The sequence below is a fragment of the Pholcus phalangioides genome, unplaced genomic scaffold (genome assembly GCF_987345545.1).
Source record: "Pholcus phalangioides strain wild (caught in Gottingen) unplaced genomic scaffold, Ppha-v1.0 ptg000015l_1, whole genome shotgun sequence".
NCBI classification, from domain to species: domain Eukaryota; kingdom Metazoa; phylum Arthropoda; class Arachnida; order Araneae; family Pholcidae; genus Pholcus; species Pholcus phalangioides.
The window spans coordinates 2,649,159-2,670,197 of record NW_028301608.1 but is presented as its reverse complement, the minus strand read 5'-3'; the positions used below and the strand labels follow the sequence as shown (position 1 = coordinate 2,670,197).

The following is a 21,039-nucleotide window of genomic DNA, read 5'->3' as shown; positions in this document are numbered from 1 at the left end:
GATCCCCATTGTGAAAAACCCTAAATAGCGTTGGAATGGCACCTGTAGCACGAAAATCCCCGGAGCTAGGCAAGGAAAAAGTAAAAAGGACTTTGCCGTGCACCAGAGCATTAATGTTCGTTTCATTCGTCACACCGTTTCTTCGGCTGAGATCCCAGCCTGATTAGTCCTCCACAAGGTCATGTGGAAAATTTGTGAAACACAATAAAATGCTCTATTTTATGCTGCTTCTCTGTCCTTATTGGTTGTCCTCACTTTTAGCCTATCTACCGACGGTGATTTTCATGCTACAGTTGCCGTTCGAACGCTATTTAGGGTTTTTCACAATGGAGATCACATTCCAATACAAAAAACTTGGTGTTGCCATTTGATATTTTCGAAATTTTCTCACTGTAACTGGAACTGTTAGAGTGACACTGTTGTTTTCCATATCCGTAACTGTTAGAGTGACACCGTTGTTTTCCATATCATTCTTGAGCGCATACATTAAAATACCTTATGCCAAAACTTCATTCAGTTTCTGTGAATGGTATGATAGTTAGGGGCCCATATGTCGGGATAGTTTTTTTATAATCACCCTGTATATACAGCATACAGGGTGGCCTGTAAGTGCTAGCACGGCCTTTATTCCATCGACCGTCCGTCGTAGAGGTATGATTTCAGTTTAGACAATGCTCAACGAGCATTCAAAAATTACCGTGTACCAGTTTTGAGAGTGAAAATACAGTGTGTAACAAAATAAACTAATCTAAATTTTTATACGGTCCCTCTGTGCTCTAACTTCCAGTTAGAAAGTTGTTGTCCTGTCTCTCCGGATGCCAACAAAAACAATTCCACGTTTCTAAATGCAATATTTACAGAGATATTTGAATTCGAAAAACGGAGTAAATTTGGGAAAGAACACTTAAATATGTGGAAAAACCGTTTTATCCGCATTTAACGCTGTTCTTTCACAAATTTCCTCCGTTTTTCGAATATCTGTGTGAATATTGCACTTAGAAACATGGATTTTTTTTTTTTTTTTTTTTTTTTGGCGTTAGGAGAGACAGGGCAACAACTTTCTAATTGGAAGTTAGAGCACAGGGGGACCGTATAAAAATTTAGATTAGTTTATTTTGTTACACACTGTATTTTCACTCTCAAAACTGGTACACGGTAATTTTTGAATGCCCGTTGAGTATTTTTTAAACTAGAATTTTATATATATATATACACACACACACTCTACGACGGACGGGGTTGATGGGATAATGGCCGTGCTAGCACTTACAGGACACCCCGTATATTGTAGGCCACACATTTACTTTCAATATTTTCTAGGAGGCACATTTTACTGATAAAATTTATTTTTTATGTTTATTTCGTATGGACAAAAGTAACAAAGAAAGGCATCATTTTTTAATGGCGAATAAGTTTGCATAGTATGGTACGTTAAGAGCAGGGCCGTCTTAAGAGCATCATGAGCCCCCGGGCCAAGTAATTTTTCTGAAGCCCTACCTGGCAAATTCTCGAAAATTTGAACCGGTTCTCATCTTTGGCGCCCCCTTTTTTTTTCTTAAGGCCCCCCGGGCCCATGCGTTAAGATGGCACTGGTTAAGAGTCTGAAAGTGACTGAGAACGCTCCTCTGTACATTTTTGTTTTGCTGTGCAGAGAAAAATTATTGTATTATTGTATAATTATAATTTAGTCATAACGTGCAGAGATATCGAGTTACCAATAAGTCTGCGCACAGAGAAACAACAGGTCTGTGCAGGTGAAATAAAAGAAAATGCGCCCACTATCTGGGAAAAACAAAATTAGAGGGCATTTTGTAATACAGGAATAAACTTTTTCTCTTTTCCACGCGAGAATCTAGGTCATAGTTTCCAAACCTATTTTGTCCCATCGCCCCCTTCTTCAGAATTTTTTTTTTCTCCCATCGCCCCCCAACGCAATCTAACCCATAGGATCCTATGTTATACTCGCAGCTTCTACCGCCCCCCTACAATATTGTATCGCCCCCAAGAGCCACGCTGGGAATCACTGATCTAGGTGCTCACCCAACCCCAAAACCTAGAGCCACGCTACCTGGACCGAGATATTTGGTGGACCTCCTATGTAATGAATTCATACACTTTGAGGGTGGAGGTCATGGTGCTCACGTAAACCATTTGACAATGTATGCTTGATTTTTCGTACTCGGAAGATATTCACCGATAACTCGGATGAACACCCTATGATTCACAATGATTATAATGATTGTTTATAATGATTGATGATTGATTATGATGATTGATTATGATGATTGATTATGATGATTGATTATGATGATTGATGATTGATTACAATGATTGATGATTCATTCTGTTAAAGAATATGCCAGAGTTATTGTACGGGAGATTTCCTCCTGGTGACGCTTAAAATCAAACCTCTTGATTCGTTTTTTGGAAATTTTTTATCACTAGAAGTGAAGACTCTTGGATTACAGAATTTACGTGCACTTCACAGGACACCCAGGGCCATTTAAACACGAGTTCCATCCGGGCACATATGACCTCTATATCCTGCGATAGGGTCCCTAGGCCGAGATCTTTAGCAGGCCTCCAGGTCGGACTGTTAAAGAGGTCCATCTTTTATGAATTTGCAGTGGTAAAAAAACAAAACATGATGAGAAAGAATCATCTCGGGTCTCCGGGCAGGAGCCCTGTCAGAACCCCCTTCCCCCCCCCCCCCCGTGAGGGACCTCATAGTGTTGGGTGTATGACAATAAATATGCTTTATTGGAGCCTCTTTCAATTTGGCCATTGGTTAGAGACGGCAGTAGGGACGTCATTATTATTTTTTGGATAAATATTCAAATATTTGTTTGAATTACGTAGAACAGCCTCATAACTTTCTTTCTTTCAAATCGAACACAGCCCCGGTCTATCGCCATCGGCAGTTTAATACCGATTGAGTTGTGCCGGAAGTGTGAGTACCTAACAGTCTGAGTGCGTGTATGATGGTTCTGCGTGAATTAGTGCTGCCATTTATACTTCCAATTGTGAGTGAACTGTAATGATTGAAAATTTGTAACGTTGTACGGCTGTTGCTCCTCTGTGGCGAAACGTTTGAGCAGGGAGATCGGCTCGCATTCACGCCTAGAAGTTGGGAACCACAGAAAACCAACTTCAGCTTACCACCACTGTGGCGACGGTGGGGTTCGAACCCTTGTAACTTTCAAGGGTTCCGCGCGGAAGTTTACGTTAGGAAACCCCTGATAAACAGCATATATGTTGAACCCGTGGTCCTCAGTCATCGGATGTGACCCGTAAACATAACCAAGTCACTCAAGTGGCCTACGAAAACTTATTAAATCACTTGAGAGAGAGGCCTGCGGCACATTTACAAACTACTTCAGTGACTCGTGGCAGACTCGCTGATTATTTAAGGTGGCAACAGCGCATATCCAGATCACTTAAGCGACCCCAATCACATATCCAAATCATCTGACGGACCCGCGACACACCTCTAGTTGACTCAAATGACGCGTGATGCATTTGCAGATTTCATAAATGGCTGGCCGGCACATTTCCAGATCACTCGAGTGGCTAGAAGCAGGCTTCGAGATCATTTGAATAACTCGCGCAGCACACTTACAGATCACTTAAGCAGTGAGGACTTCACATTTTATTGATCACTTAAATTACTCTTGGCACATTTCCAGATAACGTAAATTGCCTATGACATATTTCCTGATCACTTAAGTGGAACGCGATACACTTTCAGATCCCCCGAGTGACTCGCAGCACATTTCCAGATTGGCTCTTGGATTATTTACAGATCACTTATATTTTCCGCGACACATTTAAAGAGAGAGAACTCAAGCTGGCCGACGCACACGATCAAGTAACCTGAGTTACACTCGCGCACATTTTAATATAACTCAAGTGGCCCACCACGATACGTTACCAAACCAATGAAGTGGCTCGCACCCTTGATCTACAGCGGCGTTTCTCAACCTGTGGTCCGCAGACAGACCGTTGCAATTGTTGTCCATATGGGTTCACCATACATCATCGAGGAGAATGCAGAAAATTGCGATTTTAAATATACAGGATATCACAAAATTTTTCCAAAAGTTGCAATTTATTGCTTTAAACGGAATTCGCTAATTATTATTGAAATTGCTAAAGGGCGTGGAGTAAAGGAACGATGCAAATCGCGGTAAAAAAATACGTACAGTATTTGACGAGAAAAAAAAAAATAATTCAAATAGTCTGCCGAGACCATAATTCATTGAGAAAAATACGGTAAACGCTGGTACGTTGAATAATAATCCGTAAAATACGGGGCATCGCCAATTGTCATCGAAAAACATTGGCAAAAGTAGGAGCGATCTTTTTCTTTAATTAAAATTACTGAAAAAACGTTAAACGTGACATTTATATGCGAGATGAATTTTTATAATTTTTTTGCCACATTTATCACAACATAATTTATATTATGGAAACGCCGTGTGTTTCGACTTTAGTAATTATTACAGATTCAAATAAATATCGATGAAGAAAATGTATAGAAAGAAATCGGAACAATGAAAATTAAATGTTTAAAATTAGAAACGTTTCAAATTAGAATGTCCCCTAATACGGGACACAAGGGGTCCGTCAAGTTGTTTCAGACATTTTATTGGTTCTTGTCTTCAAAAACGTTGAGAAACACTGATCTACACTATCGTATGTAGTCCTGCTGACATCCTCGGGCCTGTGTGTGAAACGCATTTAGAAATACTCACTCGGTAGTTTTTCCTGGAATGTTTCCATGTTAATTAGAGTTTCTGCGCTTTATAGAGTCGATCCGCCGACGTCAGAGGAAATAGAAGAAGCCTTGATCAGCTCCATAGACAATCCAACTTGTTCCTGCTGCTGCAAAACTCCGGGACGTGTGAATGTCATAAACAAGTCTTACATCCCCGTCTACAAAGTAAGCCTGTAATAACATTAGACGCGTTATTTTAAGACATTCATATATATATTCTCCATTTCTACTTTGCCTTGTACTTCATTAAGCTATGAGTCCTTTCACACACACCGTTTCGTCCGGATGGAAAAATGCCGTCCAGTTTGCCCTCCGGTCATTTTCTTTTGTTAGTCATTGGGCAACACCACAGACCATACTATTTCTAGTGTGGTATTGCATTGGGCCGGCTACATCAGCGCCACCGGGCAGAAAAAAGCTTATTGCTCATTTTTGTCGCACCACGGTCGTTTTCTGCACGCGAGGGATAATTAGACCAGGACCTACAATTTATTGCCGATTCCGAACGGCAGGCTTGCTTTTTGTACTCATCGAGAGGTTGGTGCGCTAACCCCTCGATGGGGGGAACTCCCTGCGGTAGCAATTTTTTCTGCGGTCATGTCGCCGTTTCTGTTGTACCCCTGTGTCAGGAAAGTTTTCTGACAAGGGTGAACCGGGTATCGAACTCGCGACAGTATAAAAAGACCCCATTCTTTCTTTCCCCCCCCCCCCAACCCCGGAAAAGAACTGGTCGGCATTTCTCGGTCCGGACGAAACTGGTGTGTGTGAAAGAGCCCCAAATATCGATTGAAAAAATCATTTTCTATGAAGGGATTTTTTTTTAATCGCCTCCTTGCGAATCTTGATCATCTTCATAAGCTATCGCTTAGGTTTCAGAAGCACACAGTCATCAGCTGCATTAATCCCTCCTCTCGGTCGATTTCTGAAAAAAGTGTTATTAATTGATTCTGTAATTTCTTTTATCTCTATAAATCAGTATAAAACATTAACTCTTCACATGCAGCAGGGCAGAAATCCCTGAATCCCTTATAAAATGTCATATATCTTTTCTTAACTAAGAAGACTTTCTTGCACTTTTCTGTAGGTGCAAGGTAAGGGGTACAGGGAAAAATGTTCCATTGAGAAATAAACTTTACAAAATATCTAGGCTTTTCAATGCTGGAAACTTAAGGAGACGAGATATCTCGTCGATGCCACTTAAAGGATTAACCTCTTCGACTGCAATCTGTTAGCGATGAATTTGAATGATCTGCATTAGACGTATAGGCGATAAATAGAGAAGGCGTGTTCCGCGTTAAAAGAAAGAGGAAGAAAGAAAGGTGGAGAGGAACACAGTACAGAGATATATTGGATAAGGGAGTATTAGTACACGCAATACCTTGCTTATTTCGCATTTCGCTCTCACCTAAAAACTTGTTTTGTAGTTTTTTCTTTAATTTTGTGTATGTGTGTGTGTGTGGGGGGGGGGGGTAAAGATGAGAACCGTTGCCATTGTTATCAGTTGATCGTTATCTCGTAGAGATATCACGGTGTTGGTGGGAGAACAGAGGGAAAAACACACACATTTTCGTAGGGTCACAATAAACCTTTGCAATGGGGGGGGGGGGGAAAGGTTGAAGAAAGAGTCAGCTCGATTGAATTTATTCCTCTGGCGTTTGGACGCAATACTATATCCATGATTGTAAAGGGGTTAAAATCTCAGAAAAAGTGTTTTTGTAGTTCTTTGTTCATACAAAATACTGGGAGATATGGTATTGATGAAAACAATAAGTCACAAGTATTTGCAGATTAAATAATGACGGCAATAGTACGCAAGTTATGCAATACATAACTTGCATAAATTTTTTATCGCGCCTACAAGAAAACAGCACTTTCTACATAAGAGACATAGGGATCCCCAGGGCTATATAGTAGTAGGTCAGGACCGTAGCGTGCCTTTTCGGGGTAGACTTTTCCTTCGAGGCCCTTCTTGAAAGGGATGTTATTATGCAAAACAAGCGTAAATTTTTTGCGGCCCCCATTCGGCTCGGGAGCCCTGGGGCTGTGCCACTGTTGCCCCAGCCTAGTTATGACCCTGTAGCAGGTGTAGCGACAGCAATGGCTAATCGAATTTTAAGTCCTTATTTCGTGATATATTTGACTGTAGACGCATTTTGATGTCGAAATAACTGGATACTTCAGCGATGAAGCTGACTTTTGTGAATATTTCGAATTTTCCTTGCAAGTTTTTCACTTTTAGGAACATTTAAACAACAATCTTGTATAAACATTTACAGAAGCACCGAGAAAACCTTCAAGAGAGATTTTTTGAACGTTTATTTGGCACGTACAACTTATATTTTGTTCCGATATACGAAAATCAGTGCCCCGAACAGTGTTTTCCAAAAAAAAAGTGGGAAAGAGACCGTGAATATCGAGGGCCGACTGTACATACATATTTGCGTATCAATCTGTATTTCAAGCATACAATGCTAATTAGGCGAAAAATTCCTGTCGCGAAAAGCCATTAACGCAGAGGTTCTTGACCAAAAAAAATCCGTAAGCTTGGATGAGAAAATAACTGATTCAGGAATACGAGAAGAGCCTGGGAAAGAGAAGTTTGTTGTCCCCAGCGAAGATCGAACCCGATTCGTCTAGCAAACGTGCAAACCAATACACCAAAGAGACAGACACAACTTTTCCCACGAAGTACGAAAGCCTGGACAACCAAGCGGAGATCGAGATGTATAGTTCGGAGAGAAAATTCACATTACTCTGTGGGGAATCGAACCACCAATCTCTCACTGTCCGGACGGATGTTCTAACCATCTGGGGCTAACGTCGTAAGAGCTATTAGCTGAACTAGAAGGCTGTCCATGCACAGTCCCGTTCAGCATTCATACATATGCTCTAAGGAATGAAAATGTCTGTCCTCTGTAGTTCAATGGTTAGAACACTCGCCCGGACAGTGAGAGATTGGTGGTTCGATTCCCCACAGAGGAATGTGAATTTTCTTTCCGAACAACATCTCGATCTCAGCTTGGTTATCCAGGCTTTCGTACTTCGTATGAACAGCTGAGAAAGAGGGAGAGACATCGTTTCTCTCTACAACTTTTCCCTCCTCAGCGCTTGCCCAGATTGCAAGAGCTCTCGGATTCGATTTCCGGCGGAGACAACAAACTTTTCTTTCCCAGGTTCTCATCAAAGCCCAACACCCAACGGGTGTTTTGGGTCACGGCTGAAAAGGGTTAAGAACCCCTGCCCTAGATTAATGGAACACAAACGGTTCAAAAAATACTTGGTAACGCCAAGTATTTATTTTTTATTTTTGAAGTGTCTATTGCAGTGTCTTCTTGCAAACGTTTTGGTGACCGGCTGCTCTCACCCAATTCATGGCTCGTCTGCAGCTCCCCAGTTATACATAGTTTTGTATAACTGGCAGCATAATAATAGTTTTCGCTTATAAAAGAACAACTTCAAAGCGTTAAATCAATATCTCCAGCTCCCCGCGTAGCACACTAAGAAATACTGGTCTATTGTTTACCGAAAGTTTTTGAAAAAGCAATCTCTCACACAACCACCTTGTTTATATTCACATTCATTATATTATATATATATATATATATAAGGAGACGCTATTATACATTATTTCTTTTCTTTCACATCTTTAAGTATACGTTGGAAAGTTTCGCTGAACGAAGGCAGCTGAATTGGGATTTCGAGCCTTATACGGGTAAGTTGTAAATCTGTACGTTATTGCCTCTCTGAATACGTTGTTGGTTTCGTGACTTTGTTCATTGCTGTCAAGTTTTTATTCATAAGTGACGTTATTCATCTGCAACAGGTGATGCTCCGGACGACCCTTCGAAAGGATCAGCTCCGCCGGCTTGGCAAATGCCGTGTCCTTGTCAAGAATTATTTCGAAATTCTTCTTTGACTTGCGCAGTTCCTCACACGGATTATGTGATCACGTGCCTCACTTGCGGTGGCAAAGGGAGCAAGAGATGTTTCGTTTGCAGCGCGTCCGGATGGGTAGGCATTTACTCATACAGACACATTCATTAAACGGATAAAAGCCTCTTTCTTGTTTGATGGATTGCTCGGCACGTGTGACATTTGTCCCAGAATTAGGGTCGCATTAGGCGCAAAGATCGAATAACATCGTCATCAAGCATCTCTCGGAATGTAGATTAATCTTCAACTTGTCCTTAATCCCAGAGCCGCCCTTAGGGGTGTGTGACAAGTGCAGTCGCACCGGGTCCCGCACTCACGGTAAATTAATGCGGGCATTGAATCCAAACAATTTAAAACTAGCTGTTAAATTATTTCTAGCGCATTAATTCTTAATTTTTCTCAAATCTGGATTTTTTTACCGTTAACTCTGAGTTTAGATCAACTGCGGAATTATTTCCTTCATTAATTCTGAAATTATTTCTTGCATCAATTATGAATTTTCAGATTCTGCAATCCACTGTGTGGAAGTTTTCCCCGTTAAAATTCTGCATTTTTCATCAACTGGAAGTCTTCCCCCATTATTTCTGATTTTTTTTCATCAATTCCGTACTTTTCTTTCATTGGTTCTGAATTTTCATAATGGAAATGTAATTATTTCTCCCGTTAAACCATTAACTGCCAATTCTTTCATTGAAATTTTTGGCCGGATAAGTTATATATATGCACAAAAAGTTGTAAATGTAAATCACGTAAAATTCCAAGATCCTCCAAATAGGGATCGTGGCAGCTAATGGGTTCTGAATTTTCATTGGAATCATTTCTTTCAATTATTTTTAATTCATCAATTCTAAAACTTTCATTAATTTTCGGAAATTGTTTCTCTCATTAGTTCAAAATTACCTTCAGTGCTGAATTTTCATCAATTTTTGTGTTAATTAACATTCGTGTTTTCAAATTTTTTTTGTAAAGGTATTTTTCACAACATTCCTGTTTATATGCTGAAATTCAAAGACCACACAACAGTCAAAATCCCCAACGAGGTGGCTGAAAAAAGATGCCCATAAAAAATATGGAAGTCGAATCTAAACTATAACCAAATAAGAGCAATAAAAAACCAATAATTATGGTAAAATATAAATACTGCCCATAAAAAATTATGGTTGTTTCATCTGTAAGTATGGATAGCGTCTCGATTTATCCCACTAATGTTATTACTTCTTTTTAAACGTGTCAATCGTGTTACAATTCACGATCCCATAGGTAAACGTTTTTTTTTCAAACCGAGCACAACTCAGGTCTATTGCCATAGGCAATTTACTACCTAGTGAGTTGTGCCGGAAGTGTAAGTGCGTGTACCTAACAGTCTGAGCGCGTATCTAGTGTTGTGTATGATTTTTCAGTGCTGCCATCCATAGATAAACGTTGTAAGGGGGAAAACGCTTAAAACGAGAAATGTCGATGAGTATTATTTATAACATGCTCAACCCATGTCCCGCGTGCCAAATGTGGCCCTCGAAGTCATCTAATGCGGGCGACCCGCGGAACATTAACATATCACGTAAATGAACTGCGGCGCAGTTCCATATCACTCAAGTAGCCCATGCCACATTTACATATCACTCAAGTAAGTTGCATTATTACAGTTAATTTATTAAGTGGAATGAATTGCGATTGTAATATTGTAGTTGTAATTTTTGTTTGTAATTAACATTGACCCCTTTCATTAGGACAGGTGTTCTTTCTGCTTGGGTGCAGGTTATAAGATCGCCCTTCACGGATACAGAGATCGTTGCCACGAATGCCTCGGAACTGGAAGGAAAAAGTAAGTACCAATTTCCCATTATGTGCTCGGTGAAGTGTGGTCCTGGTGCATACCGAGTATGCAACAGTCCTGCCCATACTTTCAATGAAAAAAGTCGCTCTTTCAGTTACCCTATTCAAATTCTAAATTAAGTTCATGAACTGAATTAGTTCACATGGTGCCAGGGCCGGATTTAAGTCTGACGGGGGGATTACACGTCCAACTACAGCTGTCCCTTACAAGCGCGGATTCAGAGTAGGGCCTCTCCCAAGAGCCGAATAATATGGGGGTAGATATGTCTGTTCCGTAAAATACGGTACGATCCAATGCACTACAAAATAAGTCGCTTCTCCGACACATGGATGCCCTGGATCCACCTGCATCCGGTCCATTTGCAACTGCGTCGGCCTCATTCACAAATGAAGTTTGTTTTTTGATAATTTGCTCAAAGATCTGTAAATGGCTTTAGATACGTATTAGTACATAAATTATAATGCATCGTATATTTAAATTTAACAAAGGTCAGCGACAATTTGTCGGTGATAAAGGACTAGACGCGGATCCAGGACGATGTGTCGGGAGGGCGAAGTTCTTTGAATCATTCCCGTATTTTACGGGACAGAGGTTCCCCCATATTCGGTTCTCGGGAGGGGCGATTGTTCCTATCCCCCTCTGGATCCGGGCCTGAGCAAAGGCAGACATATTCAACTGCAAATGGAGTGGAGGCTATCATCTTCATCTGCAACTGAATATGTCTGCCTCGGCTTCATTATCACAAATGAAGATGCCTGCCTCCACTCCATTTGCAGTTGAATATGTCTGAATTTGCTCAGGCCCGGATCAGTGGGGGGATAGGAACAATCGCCTCTCCCGAGAGCCAAATATGGGGGAACCTCTGCCCCGTAAAATACGGGAATGATTCAAAGAACTTCGCCCCTCCCGACACATCATCCTGGATCCGCGTCTGGTCCTTTATAAACAACAAATAGTCGGTCTTTTGTTAAATATAGGATGCACGGTAATTTATTTAATACGTATCTAAGGCCATTCGCAGATCTTTGAGCAAATTATCAAAAAAAAAGAAGTTTGAGACTTTTGAGGCACTCTGCAGACCTAGGGCTCTAGGTTGCAGCCTGTCTAGCCTACAGGGCCTTCTTAAAAGTGCCATGGGCCCCCGGACCCAGTGATTTTCCCGAGACCGTACCAGGCAAATTTACATGCTTACTCTCAAAAATTTCAACCAGATCTAATTTTTATGAGAGAGCCCCTCTTTCTTTAGGCCCAGGTGGACCCATGCGTTAACTGCCAGCCTATAGGGAAATCTGGCACTGCATGCTGCAATGAGAAGTCGGGATATTTTTACAACTGCGGACCTATGACAAACCGGTTAAAAACTTTTCAGGAAAATAAATCAATCAAAAATAAACAGGATCAATATTTGTTTATCAATAGGAAAAAAAAACTGCATAAGCAGGAGAAATGATTCGCAGACCAACCGCAAAAAATACATGGCAAATACGATAAGCACAAGAACCAGTTATTACGCATAATCGCCGACCATTTTGGTAAGTTCGATAAACTTCCCTAAGTTTGACTTATTATGTAGATGACTAGGCTATTATGCATAATCACAGATAAAGGTGATAAATTTCTAGTATTTATCAAATTTACCAACGACACTTGGGAACTAAGTATATTCGCCGGTGAAAGTGATAAATTTATAAAACTTACCAAGACGACTGGTAAGCATGTATAATAGCCGGTTATTACACCGTAATAACCAATTTATTAAATTTACTGTAATATACATGTACATACTGTATTTTATTGATTAAATCTAAAATTGCGTAACGGCTACATGAATCGAGTGAAATGTTTCGCAAATTATTCGACCTACAAATTTATACTGAAAGCAAAAAGAATCTCTACACCTGAGCAAATTGGCGATGAAGCGATCACTAAAAATAAAAAGAACAGTCCGCCAAATGCATGAAGTAATAAAATTGTGCAACCCCATACTATATTGAAACTATCGCTGTGTCTTATTTTGTAGATGTCTGAGATGCACAGATGGAATATCCATATGCAGACCATGTGGAGGAATCGGTCAAATCCGCTATTTTCTGACTCTTACAGTTTCATGGTAATTGGGAAAAGGAATTCATATTTCACGTACACGGAATAAGATTCTAATTCCAGATGCATTCAGAAAGGCATCATCATCATCATGATGACATTCATTTGCATATTTTTATTTCCACCAGGACAAACCATGTGGAAGAACAAGTCACAAAAGCTACAGCGGGAAACATCAATCCAGAGAAATTGCTCTCGGCTCCAGCTAGTATTATCATCGAAGAGAAAAATCCTCGGGTAAGTTTTAACTTAATTCTGACATATGTAGCTATTTACAAAATGACAGCATAAATGGAAAAGATATGTTTTTTTCCTAATTCAGTGTAATGGTGCTCATTAAGATGTAAACATCATATGATCGCCAATTAGTGTAAAATAAACACTTAATTCAGTGTCCAAACTATTTGTTAGTATGTTCAATCACTTTCCCCATTTCATGATTAATCACATCACCAAAATCACCCCAAAGGGTAGTCAACCCTTTTCCAAGCCATGCCACTCTTCAAATTTTAGACCTGTTTTAAGGGCAACTATCATTCTATGCCCACCCTATAAAGGGTGATTCCATGATTCACCTAGCCGCATTTTACAAATAACGTGTAGAGCTCAGATGCGCCATTCATGTCGCAAGGGATTGTAGAGTTATACAAACACAAAGGCCACAACAGGCAAATTGCCCAGAGGGGGGACTGAAAAAAGATGCACATGCCGAAAAAATATGGATGCCAAATATAACCAGAATACAGCAACCTCGTATAGAAGCATACATCAGGAAAAGAAAAAACTAAATTAATACTATATAATGCGCTACCCATAAAGAAAGATTATGATTGTTTTATCTAAGTATGAATATTATAGTTATTAAAATATAAAAATTAACTTTTTATACAGACACCCTGTTCTTTAACTTCCAATTAGAAAGTTGTTGCCCTGTCTCTGCGCATTGAGGCAAAAAAAATTCACATTTCTAAGTGCTATACTCACTGAAATATTCAAATTCAAAAAATCAGAGTCAGCATAAACTAAGGGACAACCTTTTCCTCGTTTATACTGGTCATTCCCAACTTTTCTCGGATTTGAATTCAAATATCTCAGCGAATATTGCACCTAGAAACGTGGAATATTTTTTTGGCACCAGGAGAGATAGGGCAACAACTTTCTAATTGGATTTTCGACAACAGTGTCTCTATAAAAATTTGATTTTTTAAAATTTTAGTATAACCCCTTGCAACATGAATGACATATCTTAGTTGTACATGTTATTTGGATACTTTTATAATTGGGGGGAAGTATGCCTCTAGGACCAATGGTTCAGCAATAAAATGCAGAGGAATGGAGAATTATGGAATTACCCTGTATAATTTGGTACTCCTCTGGATTTTGTGAATGAAATGTAATAACAATTATTGACAAGGCCATAATTATACAACTTATAGGTCTCGTAGCCTGCAAGACTATTATCGATAAGAAAATGATTGTTCAAGAATTAGAGGGAATTTCTTCAATATTTGAAGAAAGCCTTCACATTTACTCCTGATGGCCTGTCACTTGTGGCATAAGTGTTGTGTCCTTGCCCCTCACACCCACAAAGATCAACATTATATACAATATTTTAAATTCTTTTACATTATGATTTACGCCAGGGGCGTAGCCAGAAATTTCGTTCGGGGGGGGGGGGACCAAAGTGACAGAACAATAGATTTGGCCATCTTTTTCCCTTTTTTCGGTCATTTTCTCACATTTCGGGGGGGGGGGGGGACCAGACCCCCAAGTCCCCCCCCCCCCTTGGCTACGCCCTTGATTTACACAAAAACCAATACATATGAGAGTCCTGTTGGCCAGAACTCTGTGCAAAGATGTGGTAGTAAAAACCCAAAATACCAATATCATCTAGGCTACTCCTCGTGTAGGAACACCAGTGTCTGGTGTCGTTGTGTTGGCAGCATTACACGCCAGGTTAACAACATACACACACATTCCGACATGTACCAATTCATTACAAATTCTGTAGAGAAATGTGTACAACGTGCATGTGCAGTTGAGTATTAGTAGTGTTTCGTGTCACCAACAGTCTTGCTACAACAAAGACGAACTTCCTAAGAGTTTGATGGGTCATCCATTGGAGTGGCATTTCAATATGAATGACTACATTAGAAGCAGATTTGTGCATTTGATGCCTTAAGCTGTGGAAATTTTGTTGTCTTCCTCTTTGTCCTAATCTAATTTTTTTTACCACCCATTCCACATTAATAAAAATGAATCTTATGTCAGAGCGAAACAAAAATTTGAAGGGAGCAGCCCATTCTGACAGGCATTGTACAAATTGTAAATCACATACAGCTGATAAATCTGATGATCATAAGGTGGTGTCCAATGAATATTGTTAGGAAAAGTATATAATTGTGGCAAACGTGGACCTGCCCATAATTTTCTAAAGTCGTACCTTAGTGATAGCAAACAATAGGTATCTATTCAGGTCATCTCCTCTGGCTGCCTTCCTGTTGAAAATCTGGTGTAACTCGGGGCTCAGTTTTAAGACCATTACTTTTTATGTTAATGATGTTTTTAAGGTGAATAATTCTGTCAAAGTTCACACGTATGCTGATGATATAACTCTTCTTTTCTGGCATTATAATATTGATAATCTCCACTGAAACGTTGAACTCATTCTCCAATTATATATTTCGGTTCCAAAATCATAATTTGAAATTTAATCCCTCTAAAACTCAGTGCATGCTGTCCTATGCTGGACCCTGTATTATCAATTTCAAAGAAATTATCATTGAATCATATACTCTTTCAATCACTAACTCTATTAAATTTCTTGGAATCACCTTGCAACATAATCTAAGTTTAGTAATTCATATATAAAGTATGTACATAACCTTTGCGTCTAAATCTCAGATATTTCAATGCTTTATCATTCATATGTCCAATCTCACATCAATTATTCTATATATGTGTGGGGTAATCCTGATTACAGTTTTCTTGATCGTTTTCACAGAATCTAGCAACAATTCTTGAAACTTTCTTCAGAACTGGGATCATGATCTTATACCCAATCTAATCACCCTAACACAAATGAAACTAATCTTCTGGTCATGATTGCCTTTATGCTTTGAAGATATGTATAATAATGTTTCAACGAGAATTAAAAAACAAACAGATATTATATCAACAAATGCGATAGCCCCAGCATAACTACGCCACATGGAATCATAACATACTTATCCCACTCAAAATTAAAACCAAATATATGAGATGTAGTCTAAATTTTGTTGGCCCAGTGATGTGAAACAAACTCCCAAAAGTCTCAGAGATCGTAATAGGAAACTTTTAAAAACCTGATTACACGATGAAAACGTTCTTACAAATTACAGGGTTCCCAGCAAAATCCGCTTGATCATTTCCCTGACCAAATGCACGTACACTGTCACACGCATATATAATTCTAAACCATCTAATATCAGTAAATCAGCGATTCCCAACGTGGGCATTAATGCCCCCGAGAAAATGCAACCGATCAGCTTATTGGTTGCATTTGTAAAAGAATTATAAAATTTTTATAGTGTAATCCAGGTTTAACACAGAATTGTGATGTGAATATTTCTAAGCACAGACATTTTGAATGTCTCTACCCCTCCCCCTTTTTCTACTTGCAAAGTCTTTGATATCTCCTGATTTTTTTTTTTTTTTTGGAACATCATTGGATGTGTTTTTGGAATTTTTTTTCATATTTTCTAAAAAGACAGATCTTAGATTTTTTTTCAAAACCTTTTGAAAATATTTTGAGATATGTTCTCCCATTGACTAATTGTGACGATCAAACTGAAAAGGCATCTTTATGTTAAGATTAAACTATTAAGATTATTCTATGGGGCTCTAGATTAAATCAAAGAATAGCTCTAGGCTGCCTATGAGCACTGAATCAGGGGTGAAGGAGAAAAATAATTACAAAAATAGGGGAAAAAAAAGTTTTTATGCACAAATTTCAAACTAAAGATTTTTTAGAACTTTAGTGCTCGTGTGAAAGGGCATGCGGATCTGGGATCTGGACCCACGTCCGCTCAGTGTGAAATGGGCCTAAAGGTTCTCTACCCACAGGCAGGAAAAAAAAACAAGAAAATAAAATGTTTTTTCAGAAGAAATAGAAAAGAAGTTAAGCGCTGATATATTGGCTTTGCTTTCAACAATGGAAAAAGGAGGGTCTCTCTACTTTAGATCCCTTCATCTATTTACTCAGAGGGCAGATTGTTTCTTGGCCAACATTGTAAAATCCCACTCTTCAACTGATTAGACATTTCTCTCAGTAGGGGATCTGGAGGAAAATGCTGATAAGGATTTTTTTTCCTCTCTCTGGGGATCTGAAAAATAATCTTCCATGGAAAAAAGTGAAGGTAAACCATTTGAATGTAGATTTATCCTCTGATTTTTTCCCCTTCAAATTTTCCCTGACTTTTTCCAAGTATTTAGAATTTTCCCTGACTTTTGACAAATATTTCATATTTTCCCTGACCGTTTTCCGATTCCCTGACTTTCTAGGTTGCTGAGAACACTGAATTAATGAAAATATCACAAAACATGATCAATATCAATTTTAGATCTAATTTTTTTTATGCATTTTTTTTTTCTCGTTTGGAACGAAGATATGAATAAGTTGTAAATTAAGAAAAAAATCTAGCCTTTGCTTTTGCAAAATTAAATGTAACATTTTAAACCTCTTAATCCTGGAGTTCATTGCTGCCAAACATGGTAGTGGGAACCAATCAGGGCATATAATTGCCCTTTTTTTCCACTGCCAGCTCAACAACACTTACATAATATAAATCTTGATTCTAGTTGCTTTTTATCATTAACATTGGTTCATGTGAATTGCCTGCTCACCTCCATAAATTTTATTTTATTTTTGTCTTTGCCTAATTAATGATTTTGTTGATATTGTATGTATAACATGAATGTCAGTATTAATCTTTGGTGTTCTGTATTCATCTGTGTTGTGCAAATAAATCTATCTTTGCGGTTATCATACAGATTTGAAATCCTATGAATTGCAACCTTCACTACATACGACAGCACATGATGCTTTTAAAACACTTTTTTTAAAAGCAAAAAAGTCACAATTTCTTATTGTTTTGCGAGTTAATGCATTCTAAATATGTAACAATTGACAATCAAATTTCAACTTTGGTTTCTGAATTGTTTAAATGGACTATTCATACATTTATTGCACGATTTCAATATCACCTGCTGTGTTATTAAAGGTTTGTCCACTTGATACATTCTCAGCTGAAGAAGTGAATGAAATATCAACAGCATTATGTAAAAGACACGAAACATTATTTGCCACGGAAAAGTTGATTATGCAGGTATTTTATGTTTCTTGCTATCTAACTTTGCTTTCTCTCAATCATTTCAGATCCTTTAAGTACAAATGCGCAGACTGTTTTTTCTCGCTTTAAATATTCTTTTATTAAGATCAGAGTGTTCAGTTCTGACTTCAAGGATTATGTGTGTGTGTGTGTGTGTGTTATCATTGAAGTCAAGGCTGAACTCCCTGAGGTTGAAAAAGAATACAGTCAGAAAGAACAACCCTCCTATATGTTTGTTAGTACTGGGTATCAAATGATCAAATCAGTATACAGGGTGTCCAGATCAAATGTGAATGCAAAATGTAATCAAACTTATAATCAGTTCACACACTTTACAAGAAGTTGGAAGGAATTAGAAAAGTATATGGGTGGATCAAATGAAAACGATTATATTAAACGATACAAATGAAGAACTTATTGTCGAGTTGAGAGAGCATCAAAGTTTTTCCAATGTTGTCATCCTAAGTGACATTAATTTTTTAAAATTAGGAAAATTTGATTCAGACACCTTTATTATTATCCTTTCAAATTTTTATATATTTATGAAGGATACATAATCAAAATAAGATAAGAACGGGTCACCAATTTATAGTTGATTGACAAGATAACATTGGCTGGGAGCAAGTCATTAAATTGGGAAACAGATTTCAGTGAACAAATACAAATACTACGCCACAACAGGCAAAATGCCCAACGAGGTGACTGATAAAAAGATGCCCATAAAATATATATGGATGTCATATATTTAAAAAAAAAACAGCAACCCAATTAAAAATTCAATTAACACAAATTATAAACAATATATATACATGATAAAATATTATACAATGCCCATAAAGAATACTTATGGTTGGCTTATTCTAAGAATGGATAGCTTCTCGATTTACCCCCAACATGTTTATCATATTTCTTTTAAAATGTGTCAATTGTGTTACAATTTACTACCTCCAGGGGTAAGCTATTCCATTTATTAACAACCCTATTAGAGAAAAATTCCCTGCGACACCATAACCTTGCGTTGTCCCTCACCAATCGATACTGGTGTCCCCTTGTAAAAGCAGTCGATTGGCGGTGTACTAAAAGTTCATGGTCCATCCTATCCATCCCATTGAAAATTTTAAACACTTCGATCATATCTCCTCGACACCTGCGTTCATCCAATGTAAACATATTCAAAAAATGAAGTCTCCCTTCATAACTCAAGCCTCGTGTTCCAATAAGGACATGTGTAGCTCTTCTCTGCACCCCTTCCACCAATTCTATGTCCCTCTGTAGGTATGGTCTCCAAAACCTTACAGCATACTCCAGTCCAGGACGAACTAATCCTCGAAAAAGCGGAAGAATGACTTTAGAGAACGCGAAGACACTTTTTTGAAAATGAGACCAAGCATAACTCTATTCGCTTTTTTGACCACCGCTGAACAATGTTCAGAAAACCTAAGTCGCTCGTCAATGAGAATTCCCAAAGCGGTGACCCTAGTTGCATCTGGGATAGTGACACCATTCAACTCGTACGAGAACTGTGGGTTGTTCGAACCAAAATGAGTGACCATGCACTTATCAACGCTAAACGTCATGCTCCATTCATTTGCCCATGCTGCAATCCTGTTTAAGTTGGTCTGGAGCAACTCCCTATCGCTTTCATTCCCGATTACCCCCATTAGCTTCACATTATCTGCGAATTTGCTAGTAATCCCATCGATACCCTGATCGAGTTTATCGATAAAAAGTGAAAAAAAGTATGGGACCAAGGACACTTCCTTGAGGAACTCCACTTGTGATGCCTGTTCAACCAGAGAATTCCTCGTTCACCATAACTTGTTGTGACCTATCTCTTAACCACGATTCTATCCAATTCAGCAAGTTGCCCCCAATTCCAATCTCGTGTATACACTTCAAGAGTTTGCCATGTTGGACCCGATCGAATGCCTTCTGGCAATCAAGGTAAACAACGTCTACATTTTTACTCTTACCCAAAGCCTTAGTCACGTGATCATAGAAGCAAAGGAGGTTAGTCACACATGACTTCACCTTCCTGAACCCATGTTGATTATCCGACAATACATTATTCTCGTCTATCCACTTCACAAACTGCCTTTTGATGATAATTTCCAAAATTTTTGAGAGGGAACACGTCAAACTCACTGGACGATAATTTGACACCGCTTCTCTACTACCCTTCTTAAATATCGGAATTAGCAAGTTTCCAATCTCTTGGGACGATACCCTCAGCAACACTACTCCTGTATATCTGTGCGACTGGCCCCAACAATTCATTAGCACATTCCCTGAGGACCCTGGGATAGGTATCATCTGGTCCTGGTGCTTTGCTTGCACATATATTTCTTAGAAGATTTAGGACCTCCACATCTTCTACTTGAATATCGTTGAGGGTTTTATTACCCCATGCAACACCAGTATATCGAATATCATTATCTCCATTAAAAACCGACGCGAAAAAGTCATTGAAAGCACTACACTTGCTTACATTGCTCTCTACCCTAGAGCCTCCTATCGAGAGGGGGCCAACTGTCCCCTTACATCCATTATTGACGTATCGAAAAAATGATTTTGGGTCAGAGAAAATGTTATCAGCCAACCTAGATTCACCTTCCTTTTTACTATCCCTTATCGCTTTGTTCAACAGTCTTCTTTTATCAGTAAACAATGACAGGTCACCTCGTCCACTTTTATACTCTCTGAATACTCTTTTCTTTTCAAGATAAAGGTTCCGCACGCTATCCGTGCAGATAGATAAATATGTTAGAAATATAAAAATGGTTGATTAATTTTTTTTTCTTTTCTTAACAGAGACAAAAACTGTACGAAATTCCTTTTACTCTTGTTTCTTTCATGCAAGATAGAAGAAAAGGAAGTAGAGAATGTTACATTTACGGAACTGATAACTGCATGTACTTTGCCGATGAACATGCTGCATGTTGCATTTTATTGTGATGGGCATTGATTACTTCAGAAGAATTCATCGCATGTGATTTGAAATAAAAAAGAAACAAGAAAAAGTG

At 38.7% G+C, this 21,039-nt stretch overlaps 1 protein-coding gene across 3 annotated transcripts in view; it reads left to right on the top strand.

Annotated features, from left to right (window-relative positions):
* LOC149075241 (protein SSUH2 homolog) overlaps positions 1-21,039 on the top strand; it is a 38,465-nt gene extending 17,426 nt beyond the window's left edge. The window contains exons 4-12 of one of the 3 annotated variants that reach the window (XM_089242546.1): positions 4,810-4,942; positions 8,429-8,489; positions 8,601-8,788; positions 10,438-10,532; positions 12,565-12,654; positions 12,776-12,884; positions 16,961-17,044; positions 17,909-18,013; positions 20,828-21,039. In XM_089242546.1, coding sequence (XP_089098672.1) covers positions 4,810-4,942; positions 8,429-8,489; positions 8,601-8,788; positions 10,438-10,532; positions 12,565-12,654; positions 12,776-12,884; positions 16,961-17,044; positions 17,909-18,013; positions 20,828-20,971 — 1,009 coding nt within the window. In that variant the 3' untranslated portion in view covers positions 20,972-21,039. The remainder of the gene's footprint in view (positions 1-4,809; positions 4,943-8,428; positions 8,490-8,600; positions 8,789-10,437; positions 10,533-12,564; positions 12,655-12,775; positions 12,885-16,960; positions 17,045-17,908; positions 18,014-20,827) is intronic. The other 2 variants (XR_016193973.1, XM_089242547.1) reach the window with 2 other exon arrangements.